This window comes from Podarcis pityusensis (assembly GCF_964106645.2).
Source record: "Podarcis pityusensis genome assembly, chromosome: 2".
In the NCBI taxonomy this organism is placed as follows: domain Eukaryota; kingdom Metazoa; phylum Chordata; class Lepidosauria; order Squamata; family Lacertidae; genus Podarcis; species Podarcis pityusensis.
In genome coordinates this window covers 126,205,337-126,226,965 of record NC_138029.1, presented here as the reverse complement: position 1 = coordinate 126,226,965, position 21,629 = coordinate 126,205,337, and the positions used below count along the sequence as shown (strand labels likewise).

At 43.7% G+C, this 21,629-nt stretch overlaps 1 protein-coding gene and 1 long non-coding RNA gene across 2 annotated transcripts; one reads left to right on the top strand and one right to left on the bottom strand.

Moving 5' to 3' along the window:
- Window positions 1-341: 341 nt before the first annotated feature.
- LOC308471454 lies at window positions 342-2,428 on the top strand. The gene is made up of 2 exons (XR_013982973.1): window positions 342-2,325; window positions 2,367-2,428. It is a non-coding gene; the product is annotated as an uncharacterized lncRNA (long non-coding RNA).
- A 4,612-nt stretch (window positions 2,429-7,040) lies between these two features.
- Window positions 7,041-21,541, bottom strand: LOC308470150 (vomeronasal type-2 receptor 26-like). Its single transcript, XM_080993439.1, has 6 exons — window positions 18,717-21,541; window positions 18,362-18,618; window positions 13,769-14,321; window positions 11,481-11,607; window positions 8,051-9,215; window positions 7,041-7,693 (listed from the first exon to the last, which is right to left on the bottom strand). The coding sequence occupies exons 1-5, from the start codon at window positions 18,963-18,965 to the stop codon at window positions 8,317-8,319; spliced, it is 2,085 nt and encodes a 694-aa protein (XP_080849565.1). The 5' UTR covers window positions 18,966-21,541; the 3' UTR covers window positions 7,041-7,693; window positions 8,051-8,316.
- Window positions 21,542-21,629: the final 88 nt, after the last annotated feature.

Below are 21,629 nucleotides of genomic sequence, written 5' to 3'. Positions count from 1 at the left end.
TCCTATTCAACTCAGTACATAACAGTACCCCATCTACTGTATTTCATCAGGCTTATATTACAGTTCTACCCAGGTAAAGATCATACCAATTGTGGGAACTGTTGACCCACATCATTGATTAATGTTGTTACGAAGATTTTAACAGTGATTTATGCAAATGCATTAGGTAATAATGATAGTTTTTAAGAATGACCAGACTGATTTTATACCAACAAGACAAGCTGCAGATAATTCCATTGAGGAATTCCATTGAGGAAACGGACTCCAGCTATAAAGAGGGATATTACAATATGGCCAGCAGAAGCATCCCAACAACTACAAGACTGTTTTCATGACACCGATTGGGAGGTATTCGCCCAACAGGATGTAGAGACTCATACTGAGCATGTGTTGGACTATATTAGGTTCTGCACTGACAATGTAACACGGAGGCGCCGGATAAAGATCTACCCAAACAGGAAGCCCTGGATGACAAGGGAGGTCCAGGGGTTGCTAAAGGCAAGAAATATTGCTTTCAGAAGTGGAAACAAGTCACTGTACAGCTTAGCTAGAGCCGATCTAAAGAGAGGTATCCGTGTAGCAAAGGAGGCGTATAGACAGCGGCTGGAGAATCATTTACAAAGTAACAACACCAGGCAGGTGTGGCAAGGTGTACAAGAATTAACAGGGTATAAATCCAAGGATTCCCTGGCAGACGAGGGAGGGGCATCCCTCGCAGAGGATTTGAATGCCTTTTTTGCCCGTTTTGAAGTAACATCTGCAGCAACACCTGCTGAGGCTTTACCACCACCACCACCACCACCACTCCCTGTGAAGGCCTTGCCACCATCACCACCATCACCATCATCAGTACAAAGGAATGTAGTAGTCTCTGTGGAAAAAGAAGAGATGAGGAAGGTGTTGAAGGGAATCAACCCAAGGAAGGCCACAGGGCCAGATGGGGTAGCTGGAAGGGTATTGAGAGACTGTGCAGATCAACTAGCAGGAGTTTTCACTGGGATCTTAAATCGATCCCTAGCCCAGGCTATTGTTCCATCCTGCCTAAAGTCCTCTACTATCGTTCCAATAGCAAAAAAATCTAACCCGGAAGATCTGAATGACTTTCGTCCAGTAGCACTCACACCTATAATCATGAAGTGCTTTGAAAAGCTGGTACGAAATTATGTCATTGCCTGCCTACCAGAGGGACTGGACACATTCCAATTTGCTTATAAAACGAAAAGATCGACAGAGGACGCTGTGGCGATTGCCCTCCATGCCGTTCTTGCACATTTGGAGCAGCGGGGGGGTTATGCCAGACTGCTTTTTTTAGATTTCAGCTCGGCATTTAATACCATTCTACCACAACGTCTGATGTCTAAACTGGAAGATCTGGGGCTTCCGTTATCACTTTGTGGGTGGATATTGGACTTTTTGTCAGACCGCCCCCAGAGGGTTCGGTTGGCCCTTATACCTCTAGTATGCTTAAGACTAACACAGGAACACCACAGGGATGCGTACTCAGTCCGCTCCTTTATATTCTCTACACGTACGATTGTGTCGCTGCTCACCCTAGTAATAGGGTTGTCAAATTTGCAGATGACACAACCGTGATTGGGCTCATCTCTGAAAGGGAGGGTGAAACGGACTATAGAGATGAGGTGGAGCGGCTGACAGAGTGGTGCAGAGCTAACAACTTGCTCATAAATACAAGGAAGACAAAGGAGCTTGTGGTGGACTTCAGGAGACAGAAGAGCAATGTCCAGCCACTTTTGATTGATGGGGTCTGTGTGGAGAGGGTAACAACGTTCAGATTTTTGGGCATTGAATTACAAGAGGATCTGTCCTGGAGTGTCAACACAAGGGGGCTTGTGAAGAAGGCACAGCAGAGACTGTACTTTTTGAGAATTCTAAGGAAAAACCATCTTCCGCAGAAACTGCTGCTTGCCTTCTATCACTGTGCCATTGAGAGCGTGCTCACTTATGGCTTATGTGTGTGGTACGGAAGCTGCACTACCCAGGACAGGATGGGGTTGTGCAGAGTTGTTAAGGCAGCAGAGAGCATTGTTGGCTGCCCACTCTCCACCTTAGAGCAGATTTATGCCACAAGGTGCCATAGGAAGGCACTGGACATAGTAAAAGATCCATCGCATCCTGGTCACTGTCTCTTCGAGCTCCTGCCGTCGGGACGGAGATACAGGACGATGAAGACAAGAACGAGCCGTCTTAAGAACAGCTTCTTCTCCAGAGCGATCTCAGCCCTGAATGGGAAGCCTGGACTTTGAAAGTCATCTAATCTTCCCTGCTGTATTATACTGTATTGTTTTAATTAGTGTTTTTATAGTTGTTTTGATTTTGTGTGGAGTGCCCTACCTGGGTGGATGGAGCAGCCAAGTAATTTCGTTGTCCCCGAGAGGGGGCAATGACAATAAAGATATTATTATTATTATTATTATTATTATTATTATTATTATTATTGACTAGTGGTGAACTTGATAGATTTAAATAGAAATAAGAATCAAATTTTTATAATATCATTAGACACTGAGAAGATTTTAAACAAAAATTATAAAGACTACATAGAAGTAGATTTAACTAAATTTGGATTTCCACTGGGTTTTATAAAATGGATTAAAGTACAGTATGTTTCAGCTATAGCTAAAGTGAACAGTCTTGTGCCTACTCTTTTTCCACTGGTCCGAGGAACTAGACAAGCATGTTAAGAACCCCTGGCTTGCACCATTAGACAACATTGTAAGATTCATGGAGCACTTCACAATTCTGTTGAATACAAATTGGTGTTCTTTGCAGATGATAGTCTTCTGTTTATTTCAAAGCCTCCATTGTGTATCCCCAATCTGTTGCAAACAACTGATGCTTTGGGTAAAATGTCAGGATACTCTATCAATTGGTCCAAATTAGAACTGATGCCAATAGGTGAAAAATTAATTATCCATTCAATATCAATTTTGAATTTGTACCGAAACTATCACATATTTAATTATGTTAATACCAAGAGTCGTTAACTCAGTCGTCGTCGTTTAGTCATTTAGTCGTGTCCTACTCTTCGTGACCCCATAGACCAGAGCATGCGAGTTAGTTACAGTTAATACAAACAAAATAATCAGAGGCCTCCCAAGATATTGATAGATGGGTGTCATTAAACCTTATCCTTTGGGGAAATGGTGAATGATCTAAAAATGAACATTATCCCCAGATTCATTTATATTCTGAGAGGACTTCCAGTTTTTATATCCCAATCATATTTCCAAAAGAAAAACTTCCTGTTTAGGAAATGTCTTTGGAGGTCAAATGTACTGAGAATATTACTGCAGAAAGTGCCATTACAAATTAAGGAAGGTGGCTTTGGAATTGCAAATCTGGAATTATACCATCATGCTCATTTATTGTCAAGTATCAGACACTGGAGACCTGCTGGTGGTCTTAATCTCAAGAGTTGGGCAACTTTAGAGAATACATACATACATACATACATACATGCATACATACAGTAAAGCCTTTGGTTAGGTGGACAGTATTAGGATTCATTTCCACATGATAAACTGACTCTGTGGGGAAATCCTACTTTATACTTTTTTTATATAAATGAAATGCTTCTAATATTTTTTAATACAATCTCTCACACCCAACAGCCTTCCACAGCATGGAATCCTCCACCCCATTACAGGAAGGGAAGATTGGGGAAGCTGGGCTTCACTTTGTCCAGCAGTCAGTAGCTGCCACTGTATCTTAGGTCTTCTCCAGGCATTATATATGTCACAAACATTGCTTCCCATAAAAGGGTTGGCATGTTTGGAATCAAAGCATGAGAAGAGCACCTGCCTAAGCCTAGTAGAAAGTTACAGTTTTCAGTTGCATAGATTGCTTTGTGCCTGGGGGAAATAATTGTGCATTAAAAATTGTGCTCCCCATCTATCATTGCACCCAGCTATAAAGAAAAAGCCTGCCTTGCAACTTTTCTGAGTGACAGTTTTCATGCCAAGAAACGCTCCATGAGACACAATGAGAGAATGAATTTCCTTTGGCTAACTACAGAAAACTTGCAATAGTCATACCCCATAGACCTTAAGGACCCCATAGACATCCAGTAGAGACCCACCCTAGCTTCAGTCACTTTCATCTCAGAGGGGCTGACCCAGGTGCATCAAGAGAATGGGAGTGTAGCAGAAACACATCAATGCATTACTCACGCATCAACCCAGTTCAAGGGGGTTCTGGAGAAGGTGAAGGGCAAACGATCTCCAATGAATTTTGAAGATACGATTCCACTAATGAGATGGTTTCCTGGTCTGTAAAAATTCACAGCATAATTGAAATCCCTGACCAGATTCAGTGAGCATTTTGCCTTCTGCTGCATCCCGCAGGTTACAAGAGGGAGCAACAAGAGCTGTGCTATCATTCTGAATCCACTGCCTACACTTCCCTTCTGACTGTTCCTCTCAACTCCATAGCCAGCTAATCAGAAGAAGCCTAAACTCTTGCAAAGACATGTCCAGCTCTGGCTTCAGAGACAAAGAGGAAAGGATATAGCTCAGCGGTAGATCATTGGCTTGCACCCAAAAGTGCCAGGTTCAACCTCTCCTAACTGTTCCAGGTAGGGCTGAGGATGTCCTCTACTTGGAGAGCTGCTTCCAGTCAGTAGATACTACTAAGCTAGAAGGCAGCTTCCTATGCTCCGATTAAGTTTCACAAGGACTTATCCCCTACACCCTTTCACCTGAACTCTATATTGACTGCAAGGACTCGTTGTGGCACACAATACATTTTATACATCAAACTTTTCAGGCACAGTGGAGTAAATAATCTCTTGCTGCTCTTGATTTTGATGTTTGTGTTATTGTTCCCAAAGGCAACATTTGAAGGGTGTGCAAGGAGGATAAGAACAGATCACTGTGGTTCTGATAATTGTAAGTGGAAGAGAGGTCTCCTCTGGGAGCAGGTGCAGAGCAGGAGAAAAACATGTTGACGCAAGAGACTGACATGGTTCAAGGAGGGGAAAAGTTGAGTTTGGCTGAACATGATTGACATCAGAAGAGCCCTGAAGCTGGATCAGGTGAAGGGCCCATAAAGTCCAGCATCCTCTTCTCAAAATGGACAACCAGTTGCCTCAAAAGGAAGGCCACAAGCAGGGGGGTCAGTGCAGCATCCCTTTCCCTACATGTGATGCCCAAGAACTGGCACTCAGGGTCTTCCTGCCTCAGACAATGGAGGGAGGACATATTCATAAGGGCTAGTACTTGTTTATAGCCTTATCCACCTCCATGACACGGCCTAAATCTCTATTTTTATTTTAAACAAAATTCACATACCACTTTTTTGTAGAGGGGCCACTAATATGGTGTCCTCCAGATTTTCTTTGATTAGAGCTCCCAGCAGACACAACTTGTAATTTATTTTTCCTCTCATCATTTATATTTTTAACCAATAGTTTTATCTTTATTAATCTTAAGACCTGCTAAATACTTTAAATTTATATTGCCTCTGTCCCACTCTTACTTACGGACTTCTTGCTAAAACTGTGTTTATGCAAGACAATCTTATTCAGCTACGAGTGATCGCCAAAAAAGAAGAAGAAGATACCTTTAATCTTATTCTTTGCACCAATACTTCTAAAACTATTATAAACAACAAAGATGAGAATGGGCAGCCTTATTTTGTTCCTTTAGCTATTTCACAATTCTCAGTCAGGGCATTATTTACTATCAACTTAGCTGACTGGTTAGTATATGTTGCCTTGACTCCTTTTATGAAAGCGTCTCCATAACTCATATATTCTAAAACGTTAAATTTACTGAATCTGAAGCAGTCGATAAATCTTTTTTTGTTCTCTCACAGTTTCCTATATTCTTATAAAGCTGGTTTTGTGTGGATATACATATTTCTGTATAGCATAACTCCAAAGCTTAGCAATTACAGAGCGAGATCCCGGTGGGTGTCATCGTGGCTGCCCCCATGCCCACGCTGGGTGCCACTGCCCCATGGGCAGTGTGCCACACCCCCAGGATGCACACCACACCACACCCCCAGGACGCGTGCCAGCCCCATCTCCGCCTGCTCTCCGCCCCACCCCCCCACCCCTGGTGCCGGAGCATGCAACATCCACCAGCCACAGAGGGAAAAATACAAATGGTAGCAAATCATCATTGTCCTTTAGTAAGGCTTATGGAATACAGTTAACAGCCAGATAATGTATAAACGTTTGCTATGAAGATATTAAGGATGCTTTCTGCCATTCAAGTGACTTCTCAAAAAGTATTTCAGGAAAGCGAGAGGCACAGGAAAAGATTCCTGGAATAATAAAGAGCTTGGAGCATGTGCGGACAGACTGATGACTTTTCGTTTTTCAGTAGAGAGAAGCTAGAATTAATTCAAGTTCTGAACTCCTTGGAGAAACACTACAACTCAGAAACCAGAGGCCTTTCTCCTGGGCATGGTCAGCCAATTGGTGCCAAAGACAGAACATTCTTTATGTATGCTACAACAGCAGCAAGAATACTCATCGCAAAGTATTGGAAGACACAAGATCTACCCACCTTGGAAGAATGGCAGATGAAGGTGATAGACTATATGGGACTGGCAGAAATGACTGGCAGAATCCGAGACCAGGGAAAAGAGACGGCGGAAGAAGATTGGAAGAAATTTAAGAACTATCTTAAGAAACATTGTAAAATTAATGAATGTTAGAATTATGTGGTTTTAGAAATTAAGTGGTTTACAGCTGTAAGGATTAAGTTAAAAGAAAAGAAAGGTTAAAAATTAGATAAAATTAAGGGTGAGGATTTGCTGAATTAAAATCTGAAATTGGAATGCAGAAAGGGGAGGTATGAGGAGGTCGGAGAAGTAAGTTATAAGAAAATAAGGGTTTGAAATTATACTTGTTTTTTGTTTGTGTTTGTTTGTATTATTGTGTTTGTCTATATAATTTGTGAAACTTTAATAAATATCTTATAAAAAAAAGAGAGAGAAACACTACAACTCAGCACTGCCTGCTGAAAATGATGGACGATGCTTTGAATACAAACCAAAAGAAGGACAAATAATTTCACACTCTCTATATTTTTATTTATTTCTTTAAGATTTTTCACTTGCTCTTTGTCATAAAGCCCCAGGATGGATTACAATATATAATTAAAAAAACCAACAATAAAATGTTACAATAATTAAACAATTAGAACCACTCCAAAGAGAACAGAATAGTATGACATATGGAAGTTTGAAATAAGTAATTATTGTGCTGTGTAAAAAGAAGCAAAATAGAAAGCCACAGGCTTTGGATCCCATCCGAATATGAATCTGAATATTATTTATTTGTGTAGCTGAAGCCATTACAAGAGACAAAAAATGAAAACAGAATAAAATGCATTACACAGTTAAAATAAATATTGAAACCAGGAATTCTGTCAGGGAAGGGTTTGCTCCTCTGAATAATCTAACTTTTCTCCTTAATATTGCCACTCTGAAGGCAAAACAGGCCGTTTTTCAGTAGTGGAGGGGAGATCTGATGCCTAAGAAAAAATTAACACAACTATATTTATTCCGGGGTATTTCCAGATTCTTTTTTCTTTATTTCTTTCATTTTAGAAATACCCGTATTTCTGCACCATAACTGATTTGTAGAATGGATCCTACCCAGAAATGGTTTTTGTCCCAACAGGAAGCCATGGTTCTGGTCCAGATTCAGCTGTAGGAAGTACTTACAGTGGTGCCTCGCAAGACGAAAAGAATCCGTTCTGTGATTCTCTTCGTCTAGCGGTTTTTTCGTCTTGCGAAGCAAGCCCATTGATGGATTAGCGGATTAGCGCTTTTAGCGCTATTAGCGGCTTTTAGCGGCTTTTAGCGGCTTATCTCCCGATCGGATCAGCTGATAAGCGGCTTAGCGGCTTAGAAAAAGGGGGGGAAAGGGGAAAAAACCAGCAGGAACTCGCAAGACATTGTCGTCTTGCGAAGCAAGCCCATAGGAAATTCGTTTTGTGAAGCACCTCCAAAACGGAAAACTCTTTCGTCTAGCGAGTTTTCCGTCTTGCGAGGCATTCGTCTTGCGGGGCACCACTGTATTAGTAAGTATTTTAGTAAGTATTTCACTTACTACTAAGAGGTAGCGCACAGCTCCTCCCCCACCCAATCCAGGCCAATTTGGGGCAAAGCCTCCTGGATCTACCCCCAAATTAAGCCTAATAAAATATATGGTTGAGAAGGTGACAGGGGAAGGAGATACTCTGTCGGCTTCCAACAACTGAACAAGAGAGTTCAATTCTGCAGGGGACTCCTTCGAACTATTTATTAGAGTTCCGCCCTATTACAGATCCAATGTTGTCTTTAGTGTTTTGTAGTCAGATGCTCCTTTGTGTTCAGATCAGGCCTCAGTAAAATAATGTAGCACTTGGGCATGAAGATGCAGCCCAGAAGCCCAGCACAGGAGACTAAGATGGAAAAGACCTGCACAGCTACCATGTATTTCCCTTTGGTGCTCAGGTAGGTGGGCACAAAGGACACCCAAACACTGCAGAAGCCCAGCATGCTGAAGGTGATCAGCTTGGCTTCATTAAAGGCCCCAGGAAGCTTCCTGGCTAGGAAAGCCACTGTGAAGCAGATGGCAGCCAGGAAGCCCATGTAGCCAAGGGAACTGTAAAACATGGCAACAGAGCCTTCATTGCATTGGACAATGATTTCTCCAAGCTGGGAGCTCATGTCAAATTCTGGGAATGGAGGAGAGATCCCTAGCCAGGTGCTGCATATGAGAACTTGGACACTGGAGCAGGAAATGACAATGGAGTGGGCCAAACTCTTCCCCAGCCATCTCCTCACCCCGTTCCCTGGTTTAGTGGCCAAGAAGGCCAACACCACAGTGATGGTTTTTGCCAAGACAGAAGAGACAGCAACTGAGAAGATGAGGCTGAAGGTTGTCTGGCGGAGAAGGCAAGTCACTTTCCTTGGCCGTCCAATGAAGAGGAAAGAGGACAAAAATGAGAGAAGGAGGGAGATGAGGAGGATGTAGGTGAGGTCCCGATTGTTGGCTTTGACTATTGGAGTTTCATTGTATTTAATGAAGGTTGCCAGCACAAAGCCTGTGGTTAAGGATAAGAAGAGAGCAAGGGAAGCCAAGAGGATCCCCCAATACTCTTTGTAGTCTAGGAAGTTGATAATCTTGGGAAGACATTGAACTTGGTCCTTGTTTGGATGCTGATCTTCTGAACATTTGGTGCAGTGTGTTGCATCTGAAAATGAGAAAAAGAGTGGCTTTAGTATTCCTTGCATCCATAACCACGTAGCTTCTAATACTTCGGGGGGGGGGGTTACTGATATTCTGGAGGTTAGGAAATAACAATGTGAAAGATTTAGTTTTATTTGTGTATAGAATGGTATCTCTGGATATGCATTCCTCTGGTTGTGTATCCTTCGAGTTATGCACGCGGCAAACCTGCAAGTATTTTTTCAGGTTTCGCCACACATGAATGTGCAGAAGCACTCCCTGCACTGTGCGCATGTGCAGAACAGGCACCTCCAGTTGCAAATTCCTCGGGATCCAACTGGAGCTCCAGAACGGATCCTGTGCCAACCGGAGGTACCACTGTATATTTAATGTCCACTGTTGCACCCCTCCTTTCCTCCAAGGACATAGAGTTGACACACAAGATTTTTCTCACTTTTCATCCCCTTGGGATGTAGGTAAAGCTGAGAGGCAATGGCCTCCCTCCAGAGGTGTCTCTGCTGTCTTCATTCTCCCACTCTCTTTGCCTGGTGAAGACACATTTCTGGGAGGCTTCGCCTTGCCAGACTTGAAACTGTATTATGAAGCCTCATGTCTTTGTTCGTTAAAGGAATGGATAAAATTAGAAAATACAGAGTTGTTAGATTTAGAAGGATTTGACAACAGATTTGGATGGCACGCGTATTTATGGGCTGAAAAGAAGAAAATCCATAAAGGTTTTGAGAACCACATTTTCCGAAGATCGCTAATAGAAATATGGGAGAGGTATAAAAACCTACTTGAAGTAAAAATCCCACACTGGTTGTCTCCTTTAGAGGTTATGAGTGTTAAAAAAATTAATAGAGAAAGAATTGGATTACATATGGAAATTTGATTATTAAAGAAGGGGGGAAATGGAAAATGAAACCTTATGAAGAAGTGAAAGAGTCGGTATATGATTGGTTGCATTATTTCCAAATAAACAACATGTTTAAAAAAGATTTAAAAGAATATGGATATGCAGAGAAAGATTCTAAATTTCAAATAGAAATAATAAATAATGAATATAAAATCTTATCCAAAATGTATAAGATATTGTTGGAATGGCATACAAAGGATGAAGAAGTTAAATCAGTCATGATAAAATGGGCCAGAGATATTGGTCATAATATACAATTTAACGATTGGATAAAACTATGGAATGAAAGTATTAAATTTACTGCATGTACTGCATTAAAGGAAAATGTTATGAAAATGATATATAGATGGTATATTACACCAGTAAAACTTGCAAAAATGTACAAAACATGTAAGAGGTGTTGGAAATGTAAAGAAAAAGATGCTACATTTTATCATATGTGGTGGGAATGTAAGAAAGTGAAAAGCTTCTGGGTGTTGATATATAATGAGCTGAAAAAAATGTTGAAATATACATTTGTTAAAAAACCAGAGGCTTTTCTTTTAGGAATTGTCGGTAATGAAATAAATAGAAAGGACCATAAACTTTTCCAATATGCAGTAACAGCGGCAAGAATATTACTGGCCCAGAAATGGAAACAAGAACAAATACCAACGTTGGAAGAGTGGAGAATGAAGCTGATGGACTATGCAGAACCTGATAAACTGACTGGGAAGATCAGATATCTACGAGATCAAAAGTTCATCGAGGACTGGGGAAAATTAGTTGAATACTGGGAATGTATAAGTGATAATGGAATAACGCTAGTGGCATTTAGAGAAGCTCTGTAACAGCATAAGAAATATTGTAAAAAGGTAAAATAGAAGTGGGGGCTAGGTATAAAGGCAATAGGAAAATGTGGAAATGCGTAATTAAAGAAGTTAGAATTTGGATGATTGGCAGAGAAGCCGAAGGAAGTCAAAAATGGAAAATTTAATAGAAATTGTAATGTGGTATGAATGTATGGAAAATTAATAAAATATAATTTTTTAAAAAAAGAAGACACATTTCTGTATCTTCACCTTTGGCAGCTAAGGTGTTTTGTTTTGTGGGAGATGATTACAAACTCTGAAGGTGACTCAGCTACAGTGGGTTGTTGTTTTTTAAAAGCATTTAAAATGTGTTATAACACTGTGACACCCGATGACACTGTAGAGTGATTTCCCATTATGATGTTTACAACACATTTTCCTGAAACTTTTTTGGTATGTCTAGATTCAGCCCTAGATGCTTGTTAAGAAATTGCTCTCAGATCTCAACAGAAAATGTATCTGAGTGAATCTTTGCCCTCTTTCTATTCCCCCAAGAAATGGCCTCTCCCTTGGAGTCACCCGCCTTCCTGAATGGAGATGGTCCCTTCCGCACACGGAGAACAAACATAGCAGCAAACCGGCTCCCCTTCTTGGATCACCTTGAAATATCCAGGGTGACAGCTTTCGGTGCATCTGGAGCAAGGCACAGTCTAAACACAAAGAGAGGAAGGTGCATCAAGGGGACAATTTCTCTCTATGGAATTGGTTGATAGAGTCTGGAATGGACCCAGCAGCATCTCATGGACCACTAGCACTGCCAGGACTTCTGGCACGTTCCTCAAAAACCTATTTGGTCTGTTTCCTTGCTTGTTTCATCATTCATTGTTCCTCTTTTCTGTCTCTAAACATGGTGTCACTGTCAAACCCAAATTTCCAAATTTCAAAATGGAATGTGGATATTCCATGTCCACTTCATGCATATGGGGCTCAAGGTATGAGGGGGACACCCTTGTATGCCAGCTCCCACCCCTGCACTGGGCAAAGGACTGCAGTCCAAGTCCTGTGTGAATTATTCCACAAATTAATACATACCAACAGATGCCATACAGAAAAAGTTTCCCCTACCTTGTTAAACCTCTGGGGCCACAAAATAGCATCCGAGTTGATAGTGAACTTTGTGTCAATGGGTGTCTCTCTCTCTACACTCCCAACTTTCACTCTGGCACGAGACTCGTTGGGAAACACCACCCAGTTCACAAGGTCATAGTTGCCTGGCAGCTCCCCATTCTCATCCAAATGCATTCCACCCATGGAGGTATTGGAAAACTGGGTTGCTCTTAAGAAGGGGTGAAGCTGGAAGAAAGATGCTGGGAGTCACAGGCAGGCAGAGTGTTTTTGTTATGTGAATGGTGCCACAGACTCCCTGGGTGGGTTACAGGGACCCCCAGTGGGAATCACTGACCTAGATCAGTTTGAGAGCCAGTCATTCCATCCCAGTGTACATTGAAGAAGAAGAGGAGGAGGAGGAGGAGGAGTAGTTTGGATTTGATATCCTGCTTTATCGCTACCCTAGGAAGTCTCAAAGCGGCCAACAATCTCCTTTCCCTTCCTCCCCCACAACAAACACTCTGTGTGGTGAGTGAGGCTGAGAGACTTCAGAGAAGTGTGACTAGCCCAAGGTCACCCAGCAGCTGCATGTGGAGGAGTGGAGACACGAACCCAGTTCTCCAGATTACGAGTCTACCTCTCTTAACCACTACACCACACTGGCTCTCATCTTAGTGGAATGAAACATTGCAGAAGAACAGAAACAGTGCCAATTGCGACAGTCACTGCTTCGTTGCACCCCTGGTGCTAATTTCTGCACATAGACACAAAGTTAGGTAAAGGTAAAGGTAAAGGTACCCCTGCCCGTTCGGACCAGTCTTGCCAGACTCTAGGGTTGTGCGCTCATCTCACTCTATAGGCCGGGAGCCAGCGCTGTCCGCAGACACTTCCGGGTCACGTGGCCAGCGTGACAAGCTGCATCTGGCGAGCCAGCGCAGCACACGGAACGCCGTTTACCTTCCCCCTGGTAAGCGGTCCCTATTTATCTACTTGCACGCGGAGGTGCTTTCGAACTGCTAGGTTGGCAGGCGCTGGGACCGAACGATGGGAGCGCACCCCGCCGCGGGGATTCGAACCACCGACCGTGTGATCAGCAAGTCCTAGGCACTGAGGTTTTACCCACAGCGCCACCCGCGTCCCTAGACACAAAGTTAGAAAGTTCCTATTATTATTATTATTATTAACATCTTTGCTTTCAACAAGCATTTCCAGCACGTGGAAAAGATCCCTGCTGTGGCTATTCTTTTTGTCTTCTGTTTTATCCAATACACAGTTGGTTGGTATTGTTTTGAAACTTTCAGCATTTTTAATAATTCTGTTCTGTTGATATATTATAAAACAACCAGTGTTTACACATACACACACACACACACACACACACACACACACAAAATAAAGGGCAGTATATAAAGATTAAAATAGAAAAAGCTCAATGAGTGTACATCTCAGAATCGTGGGGAAGACCTGTGTGACCAGAAGGCTTGTGTTCCCGCTCCATCCGTGTTGCAGCTGCTCACCGAAGGCCAGCAGAGACAGAGGAGGAGATGAGGACACACCAACTTCAGCTAAGATGACTCCTCTCAGAGCACTAAAGAGTAACCATAGGAAAATGAGAGGGTCTTCTTCTGACATACCCATGGTGGGCAGAAATATTGATCTGCACAAGAGCCTCAATTTAAAAGGACAAATCATTTGTCCTGGTACTAGATTTTATTCCACAGTCAGGAAGATGGATTGAAGTTAGGAAAAGGTGAAAGGAAATACCTGCCATGGCTGTAGACTTTGACACCCCAAACTGTTGGTTCCACTCATCCTCGGCATCCGTTTTGACCTTGATGAACATGCAGCATGTAAAGCGTGCGCCACGGCTTGGACATGGAAGTAAGTGCTGTAGCTGTCTTGGGAGAGGGATCTCTCCAGCTCCTCCTTGGGCAGAGTCTCCAGCTTCTCCTTCTCGGTGCATTTTGTCCGACCTTTCACAGACAAGGTATGCTTCGAATATATGCAATAAAATGCTTTTCTCCAAAACCAATAAAGAAGATATGAAGATGGTGTATAGTAGTAATGTATGGTTCTTTTTTTGGTCTTCATTACAAAGGAGAAGGAACCATGGATGGGATGGAAAAACTCTGGACCCATAAGTAAATTATAGTTGATGTCATGAAAATCTGTTGTGATCCAAACTCTTGCCTCAGCTTCTTTATGGTATCTTTGTTGTAGGGCCATGACTGGTATCCATCCTGTGTAAGTGTTCTCATAGTATAGAAATACATTGACTTGTCTCCATATCATAACTGGCACATTTGGCACAAGTGATCTGTTACCATAAAGCACCAATGCTGCAGCAAGCAAAGGCTCTAGCAGCTCAGCCAGCTGCTTGTGGCTGGAAAGCCAGACAGGATGTTTGTGACTGTTGCCATGGGAACAAAGGGGCAGTCCATTCTGTACTGAGCACCGGATGTTAGCTCAGTGTGTGTGTGTGTCATATGACCCGTACTGGATGTACTTGGGAGGAGTTTTCTTCTTGCTGTTGTTGAGTGCAGACATGATTCTCTGTACTGATGTAAGAGGCAGAAATAAATGATGTAAATAGTTTTCTGTCTGACTCTTTCCCCTCCCTGGGGACACCAAAGGGGAGAGAGGAAGAACGGTGTGTTCCTCTCATACATCTGAGAAGAATCGCCGGACCTCGCCTGCTTATCAGCAGAGGTTGGGAGACGCGGGGAGGTCGACAGGAATATCTGCCGGTGCCTACGCTTGTGGCACATTCCTCTGACCCAGGCAGAATTCCAACAGTGGTAGCCTTCGGATGGTTGCGATTCATCGGACATCTGCATGAGAGGCTGGTGGATTGTCCTCCTCTGCTCCAAGGAGGAAGAAAAGCGTCTGAGAAATGCCAGAGGCTCCACAGACAGCTGGTGGAAAGAAGAGGTGTTTTCCAAGCAACGGAGTTCAAGGTATGCTGCATTTCGGGCTAAAAGTGTGAACGCAGGAAGATTAATTCCCTGGTTCACGGAGCTGCGTTTCAAAGAAAACAAAAGCTCCGGAGGAAGAGGCCTGCATTCCACAAATTTTTGTGGTAGATAAGATGTCTTATTGAAATGCATTGTTGCTAGGTAACGGAAAGTTGGAAAGTTACTGGCAAAGGGGCTGGACTCTGAGTGTGAGCCTGGGAAAGCGAAACAAAATCAGAGAATGTTTCGGCTACAAGGTTTACGAGCTCTTGGAAGGGACTTTTCAATAGCAGCCTGAGTTTAGCTGCCAGGTGCAAAGAGCGTAAACAATCTGCAGTTTGCTGCGTGAGAAAGAAAAAAACAACTGTTGGATTTCACAGTTTGTTTGACATTGTGGGCTGGAGGCTTGGCTTCAAGATGGATGCCAAGAAAGGGGGAGGTTTGCCTTGCCCTCCTTCCTTAACCAGTGACAATTATTCATCTTGGTCTGTAAAGATGAAGGCCCTGCTGCAGAATCAGAGGCTTTTTGATGTAATTGAAAACCCCATCCCTGCAGCACCAACCAGAGGTTGGGAGTCACAGAATGTAAGGGCCAGGACTGCTATAATTCTGTGTGTCTCAGATGATCAGTTGGTGCATGTTCAGCATTTAGAAAATGCGAAAGAGGTATGGGACACGCTGCGTACAACGCATCAGAGAGATGCTGGTTCTTCAGCGTTGCTGTATTTTGAGAAATTGACCAATCTGAGACTTGCGCCTGATGGAGATGTTCAAGCGCACCTGACAGAAATGAAGTTTCTGCGTCAACAGATGGTGGAACGCAATTTCCGTCTTCAGGAGGAAGTGTTTTGCTTCATGATGATAAACAGCCTTAGTCGCACCTACAAGGTTGTTGCCAGTCAGCTTGGTTCCCTACCGGCCGCGCAGCTGACCGCGGAGAGAGTGTGTGCTGTGGTCCTGAATGAACACGACAGACTTGCTGCACTGGAAGAAAAAGACAGGGGGAGGGAAGAACAGAGTTCTAATTCCCCCACTGCTGATGCTACTGGAGAGCATGGTGTAGCATTGAGTGCTGTCCGATGCTACAATTGTGGACAGACTGGGCATCTACAGCGAAACTGTAAGAAGCCGCGCCAGTCAAGAGGAGCAAAGAGCAGCTCTACGAAGCCTCAGGCGTCAGGCAAAAGCCGTACCAAGTGCCAGGTGAAACCTGCAAAGGCTATGATGGCGAAAGGAACCACGCCAGATGTTGGGAACTCGTTCATAATTGACACGGGCGCCACGGTTCATATGTGCCCGCACAGAGGACTGTTTTCGACGTTGAAGAAGCAAAGCTTCACTGTGAAACAGGCCAACGGTCAGGAGTTGGAAACGACTGGAATTGGGACTGTGTATCTTGAGAGTCTGAACTTGACTATGAATGATGTTTACCTGGTTCCAGAACTGAGATTTAATCTGCTGAGCGTGTCGCAGATTGCAAAGAAAGGACTGAAACTGTCCTATGATGCTAAAAGCTGCAAGATCTACAAAGATGGAGAACTGTTTCTTACTGCCAAAGAGAAAGATGGACTGTATTTGTTGACTTTTGATCAAAGTGATTACATGAAATGTAATTCTTCTGATTCTAACGAAATCTCTCTTACAGGCGTGACCAGTGTGAGCACCAGGAAGGTGACTAAGACCAAGAAGGTCGACAGAGCATTTCAGCGGGTGTATGCTGATGTGATTGGTCCTCTAGAACCATCTAGAGGCGGTGCACGATTTTACCTTGTGTGTGTGGATTGTTTCACAAATTATTCTTGGGTTTATATGATGGAGAAACCGCAAGAAACTTTAGAAAAGTTTCAGGAGTTTTGTGACAAGGTTAAAAATATGCATGATGCTAACATTGATTGTCTTTTCACAGATGAGAAGCAAATTTTTCTGTTACAGAAGTTTCAGAAGTTCCTGGATGGAAAAGGGATAAACCACAAAGTGGCAGTTTCACAAGAAGCGTGGAATAGGGGGGTTTGTGTAAAAGTGAACAAAGAATTGCAAAAGGGAATGAATGCACAATTGCTGAGTTCACATTTGCCACATGAATATTGGGCTGAGTCGCTAGCGTCCTATCTTCATGTGTGGTTGAGAAAGGTCTCAACAGAGTTGGGATGTTCTCCTTTTGAGAAGCTGTTCAATAGAAAACCTTCTGTTGCCTACTTTAAGGTTTTCGGGTCTCATGTGAGAACAGAAGCTCCAGGTGGAGTAAAGAATGCCAGAGGCATTTTTGTGGGTTATGAAAAAGGTCTCTACAGAGTAATTTTGTCTGAATCTGGTCAGGTGATTCTCACAAAGTTCCTAGAGAGTGCTCCAAAGCAAGAGTGGGTAGTACAGACATTTCCCACAGGAAACGATTCAGATGATGATGATGAGTTTGATCTTATTGAGTTCAGTAGTACTGATGATGACAGTGAGAGCTCAGAGAGTTCAGTTGTAACAGTCATTGAGAGGAAATCTCACACAATGGATAGACCTTCACAGGTGAAGGAAGAACCACTGATTGCTACTGGTTCTCAACAGAGTCCAAAGGTTGAACCAGTGAGCACAGAGGATCAGAACCTCTTACGTAGGTCTGAGAGAGCAATGAAGGGTGTACCACCCAAGAGGTATTCAAAGGAGTTTGCTAACCTTGCATATGTTGCTATTGTAAACGACCAAGGACAGATTGAAGCTGTGTCTGAGTCAGAGACAAAGGCACAACAGAGAGTTGTTAACCGAGGTCATGCGAAGTCACACAACCAGAGAGGTACATTGGTTAAACCAGTGGCGGGTAGTTCCAAGGGTGGAACTGAAACAACAGGGGAATGTTATAAATATAACAACTGTTTGTTTTCTTCTCTGGATGACGCTTTGCTCGCAGCACACATTGATACTTTAGGGGGAGTATGTTACCATAAAGCACCAATGCTGCAGCAAGCAAAGGCTCTAGCAGCTCAGCCAGCTGCTTGTGGCTGGAAAGCCAGACAGGATGTTTGTGACTGTTGCCATGGGAACAAAGGGGCAGTCCATTCTGTACTGAGCACCGGATGTTAGCTCAGTGTGTGTGTGTGTCATATGACCCGTACTGGATGTACTTGGGAGGAGTTTTCTTCTTGCTGTTGTTGAGTGCAGACATGATTCTCTGTACTGATGTAAGAGGCAGAAATAAATGATGTAAATAGTTTTCTGTCTGACTCTTTCCCCTCCCTGGGGACACCAAAGGGGAGAGAGGAAGAACGGTGTGTTCCTCTCATACATCTGAGAAGAATCGCCGGACCTCGCCTGCTTATCAGCAGAGGTTGGGAGACGCGGGGAGGTCGACAGGAATATCTGCCGGTGCCTACGCTTGTGGCACATTCCTCTGACCCAGGCAGAATTCCAACATGATCGATATGGATTGCTTTCTGATAGCCTATGTGTGAAGGCAACACAGATTCCACGGAGGATCATCTGAGATGTCAGGGCACCCACAAACCTTTCTCCATTCTCATTGTCTGGAGCAAAGAGGCCAACCCACGTCCATCCGAAATGCAGGAGCAGCTTGATAATCCCCTGGGACTGAGTATCTTCTTTGGGGAGCATCCGGTAGACAAAAGGGAACTGGGATTTGTCATCCAGAGTCTGAGCATTAAACCCATAACTGATCTAGTGAAGGAAGTGAGAGATTAGTGATTTATTTTGTTCTCAAGGTAAACATCTTGACTCCTCTGAAGAAAAATTGGGTTTTATGCCCTCCTTCATACCTGTGGGATTTTGTAGATTCCTGACATGGTCGAAATCTGTTTTGAGATTACAGAATTGGCCCCTTCAAAAACACCCAGCAGGTTATTATTCGCTTTTCCACAGGTATAGTTTGGGATGTTGCTTTCCCCACCCGAAAGCAGGTCTAGCATGACATCGGAAGTCATCCTTGCATCGAAAAAGTTCTCATAGAGGTTGTAGCCCAGGGTGATGTTGGGTAAGAGCCCAGGGTCCCCATTGATCTCCTGCATGGTGAACAGGAAGGATAAGATGTGCCAGTAGCGTCTATCTGACACACTGCAATAAACAGATTAATAAAAACAATGTGAAACTGCTCTTCACCATTTAATGAAAATAACTATGATATGATCACCAAAGGGCAGCTTGTAGGTTTGTAGTGAGGGGTGAGAAGAGACATATCCTTGTTTCAAGTTGAAAATCAATTCCCCACTTCAGAATAAAAATGGTGAGGTGTACTCTCTTCATTGAAGCAGCAGAAAAACACACAACTTTCAAAAATCAAAACTGAATGAAGACATTCTTTTTTGAAGGTTCGTGAAATGTAGGGGCCTTGTTGCCAAGGTTGCAGTCGCTTTGGGGGTCTCGTTGTCTTCTTGCATAGATGCCCAGTTGCTGAAATGGAGAGCTCAGCCTACAAGTTTATCCCCACCACCATATCCAGTCATGGCATATACCGGTACTTCCCTCAACTCAATGCATCCTTTTAATCCCTGATCAGATTCCTTTGAGCAAGCAACAAAGTAGGGATGACAAAGGGAAACAGGACAGGTATGTTATAAACCTGTGGCCCTCCATATGTTGCAGGACTCCAACTCCCATCAGCCCCCCCGGCAGCATAGCCAGTGACCAGGAGTCAGGGAGATGAAGTCCAGCAACATCATGATGGTCCCAGTCATGAAATAGGGGCAATTTCCCTAGTAAGTAGGGAGTGGAATTCATTCTCTCTCTCTCTCTCTCTCTCTCTCTCTCTCTCTCTCTCTCTCTCTCTCTCGTGTGTGTGTAAAGAAGCATAAGAGACACCAGAATACAGTTACTTACTCATCAAACCTAGTTAATGGGGGCTGAGAAAAGATATACGGAAACTGATCGAAAAATTGTTTTGGAGAGATGACCCCACTAACGAGGAAGTCTCCAGGCCGGAAGAAATTCTGCGCTCCATTTTCTTCCCTGATCAGATTCAGATGGCATTTTGCCTTGTGGTTTCCAAAGACCCCATGAGGCATCAATAGCAGCAGCAGAAGTAGCAACAGCAGGGATACCATTCTGGCTGTGGCTCCTGCACCTCTCCTGTGAGCTTGTGCAAGGGAATCTCATGCAAGACCAAAGCTGCAGCGTCATCACCCATGGAGCTAGTGGTCACTGGTGACTTCAGAGCTTTTAAGGATCACACACACATCTCCCCCACTTGCACCTGCTCTAAATCTTGACTCACTCTGCCTCCGACAGAGATATTCTTCCCCCAGGAATGATGCAATGAGTAACCTCATGTCGGCCTTGATTCTGATGCCTCGGCAACATCTATAAATCTCTCTTGGGCTTCGGCTATAGAAAATCACCATGATTTCTGTAATTACAACAGGAAGAAAGCTCCTCTCTGCAACATCCTGGAGCCGTTGTGTGGTTTGAGGGGAAGTGACAGAGCTGGAGAAAAACATGTTTGTGAGGGATAGCAAATGCAACTCTGTGTCTGACATCAGCCATGTGTTTGTGTGTGTGATAGAGAGTTTGGCCTGAACTTTTCTGACAATAGTATTAGAAGAGCCCAACAACAGTTCCCTTTTTTTTAACAGTTAAGGTCAGTGGAATGGTCTCCCTTGTGGGAAGGGTGTGGATTCTCCTTCCTTTGAGGTTTTTAAGGAGAGGTTGAATGGCCATCTGTCATGGATGCTTGAGCTGAGGTTCCTGCATTGCAGGGACTTGGACTAGATGACGTTTGGGGTCTCCTTCCAACTCTACAATTCTATGATTTACACATATATATGCTGTGGGTTAAACCACAGAGCCTAGGACTTGCTGATCAAAAGGTCGGCGGTTCGAATCCCCGCGATGGGGTGAGCTCCTGTTGCTCGGTCCCAGCTCCTGCCAACCTAGCAGTTTGAAAGCACGTCAAAGTGCAAGTAGATAAATAGGTACCTCTCTGGTGGGAAGGTAAACGGCATTTCTGTGCGCTGCTCTGGTGCACCAGAAGCGGATTAGTCATGCTGGCCACATGACCCGGAAGCTGTACGCCGGCTCCCTTGGCCAATAAAGCAAGATGAACGCAGCAACCCCAGAGTTGGCCACGACTGGACCTAATGGTCAGGGGTCCCTTTACCTTTAGCTTTTACATACACCTGAGTCCAGGTGGAGAGAGAGTCCAAAGCTTTCGCATGACACAAGGCTGTTAGGATTTTTATCCACCCGTGCTGCTCCAGTATGTTGCACTATGTTTGTTTATATCATGTGAGTGTCTGAGAGTGTGAGACAGGAAGTCTCAGCACTGTTGGAAGTTTAGTTTCACTTCTGTGTGTGATGCTGTTCTGTACTGCTGCTGAGAGAGCACAGACATGCTGATGGATTCTTTGTATATAGACTGTAAAATAAAGTAGTTTTATGCTACTAATTGACTCTTTCTTCTGCTATGAGATGCCAGAAGACAAGTGTGCTCCTCTCAGGAGGGAGGGGTCGCTTACTGCCGGTCTCTCTGGACTGAGGGAGATTTACAGCCCGAGAGTGACCATCGGAGAGACGACCCGGTGTCTTGGGAAGTTGGCGGCCTTCCCGGGCATTTTCCAAAAGGGTCCTCCTAACTCCAGACACCAACCGCCAAGCTCTGGCCCTCAACTGCCTCCTCATTCACATTCAACCTTCGCTTTCAAACTCCCAGCCAAACATCACTTGCCACCAACATTCCG

Bases quoted from the DNA above. Each gene is read 5' to 3' on its own strand.
- LOC308470150 (XM_080993439.1), bottom strand. From the start codon at position 18,965: ATGCAGGAGATCAATGGGGACCCTGGGCTCTTACCCAACATCACCCTG. The intron at 14,322-18,361 runs ATCATGTTGGAA...TTATGGTAACAG, and splicing joins TCAGAAAGCAATCCATATCG to ATCACTTGTGCCAAATGTGC. The intron at 11,608-13,768 runs GTATTTCCTTTC...CTTTGTGTTTAG, and splicing joins AAAGTCTACAGCCATGGCAG to ACTGTGCCTTGCTCCAGATG.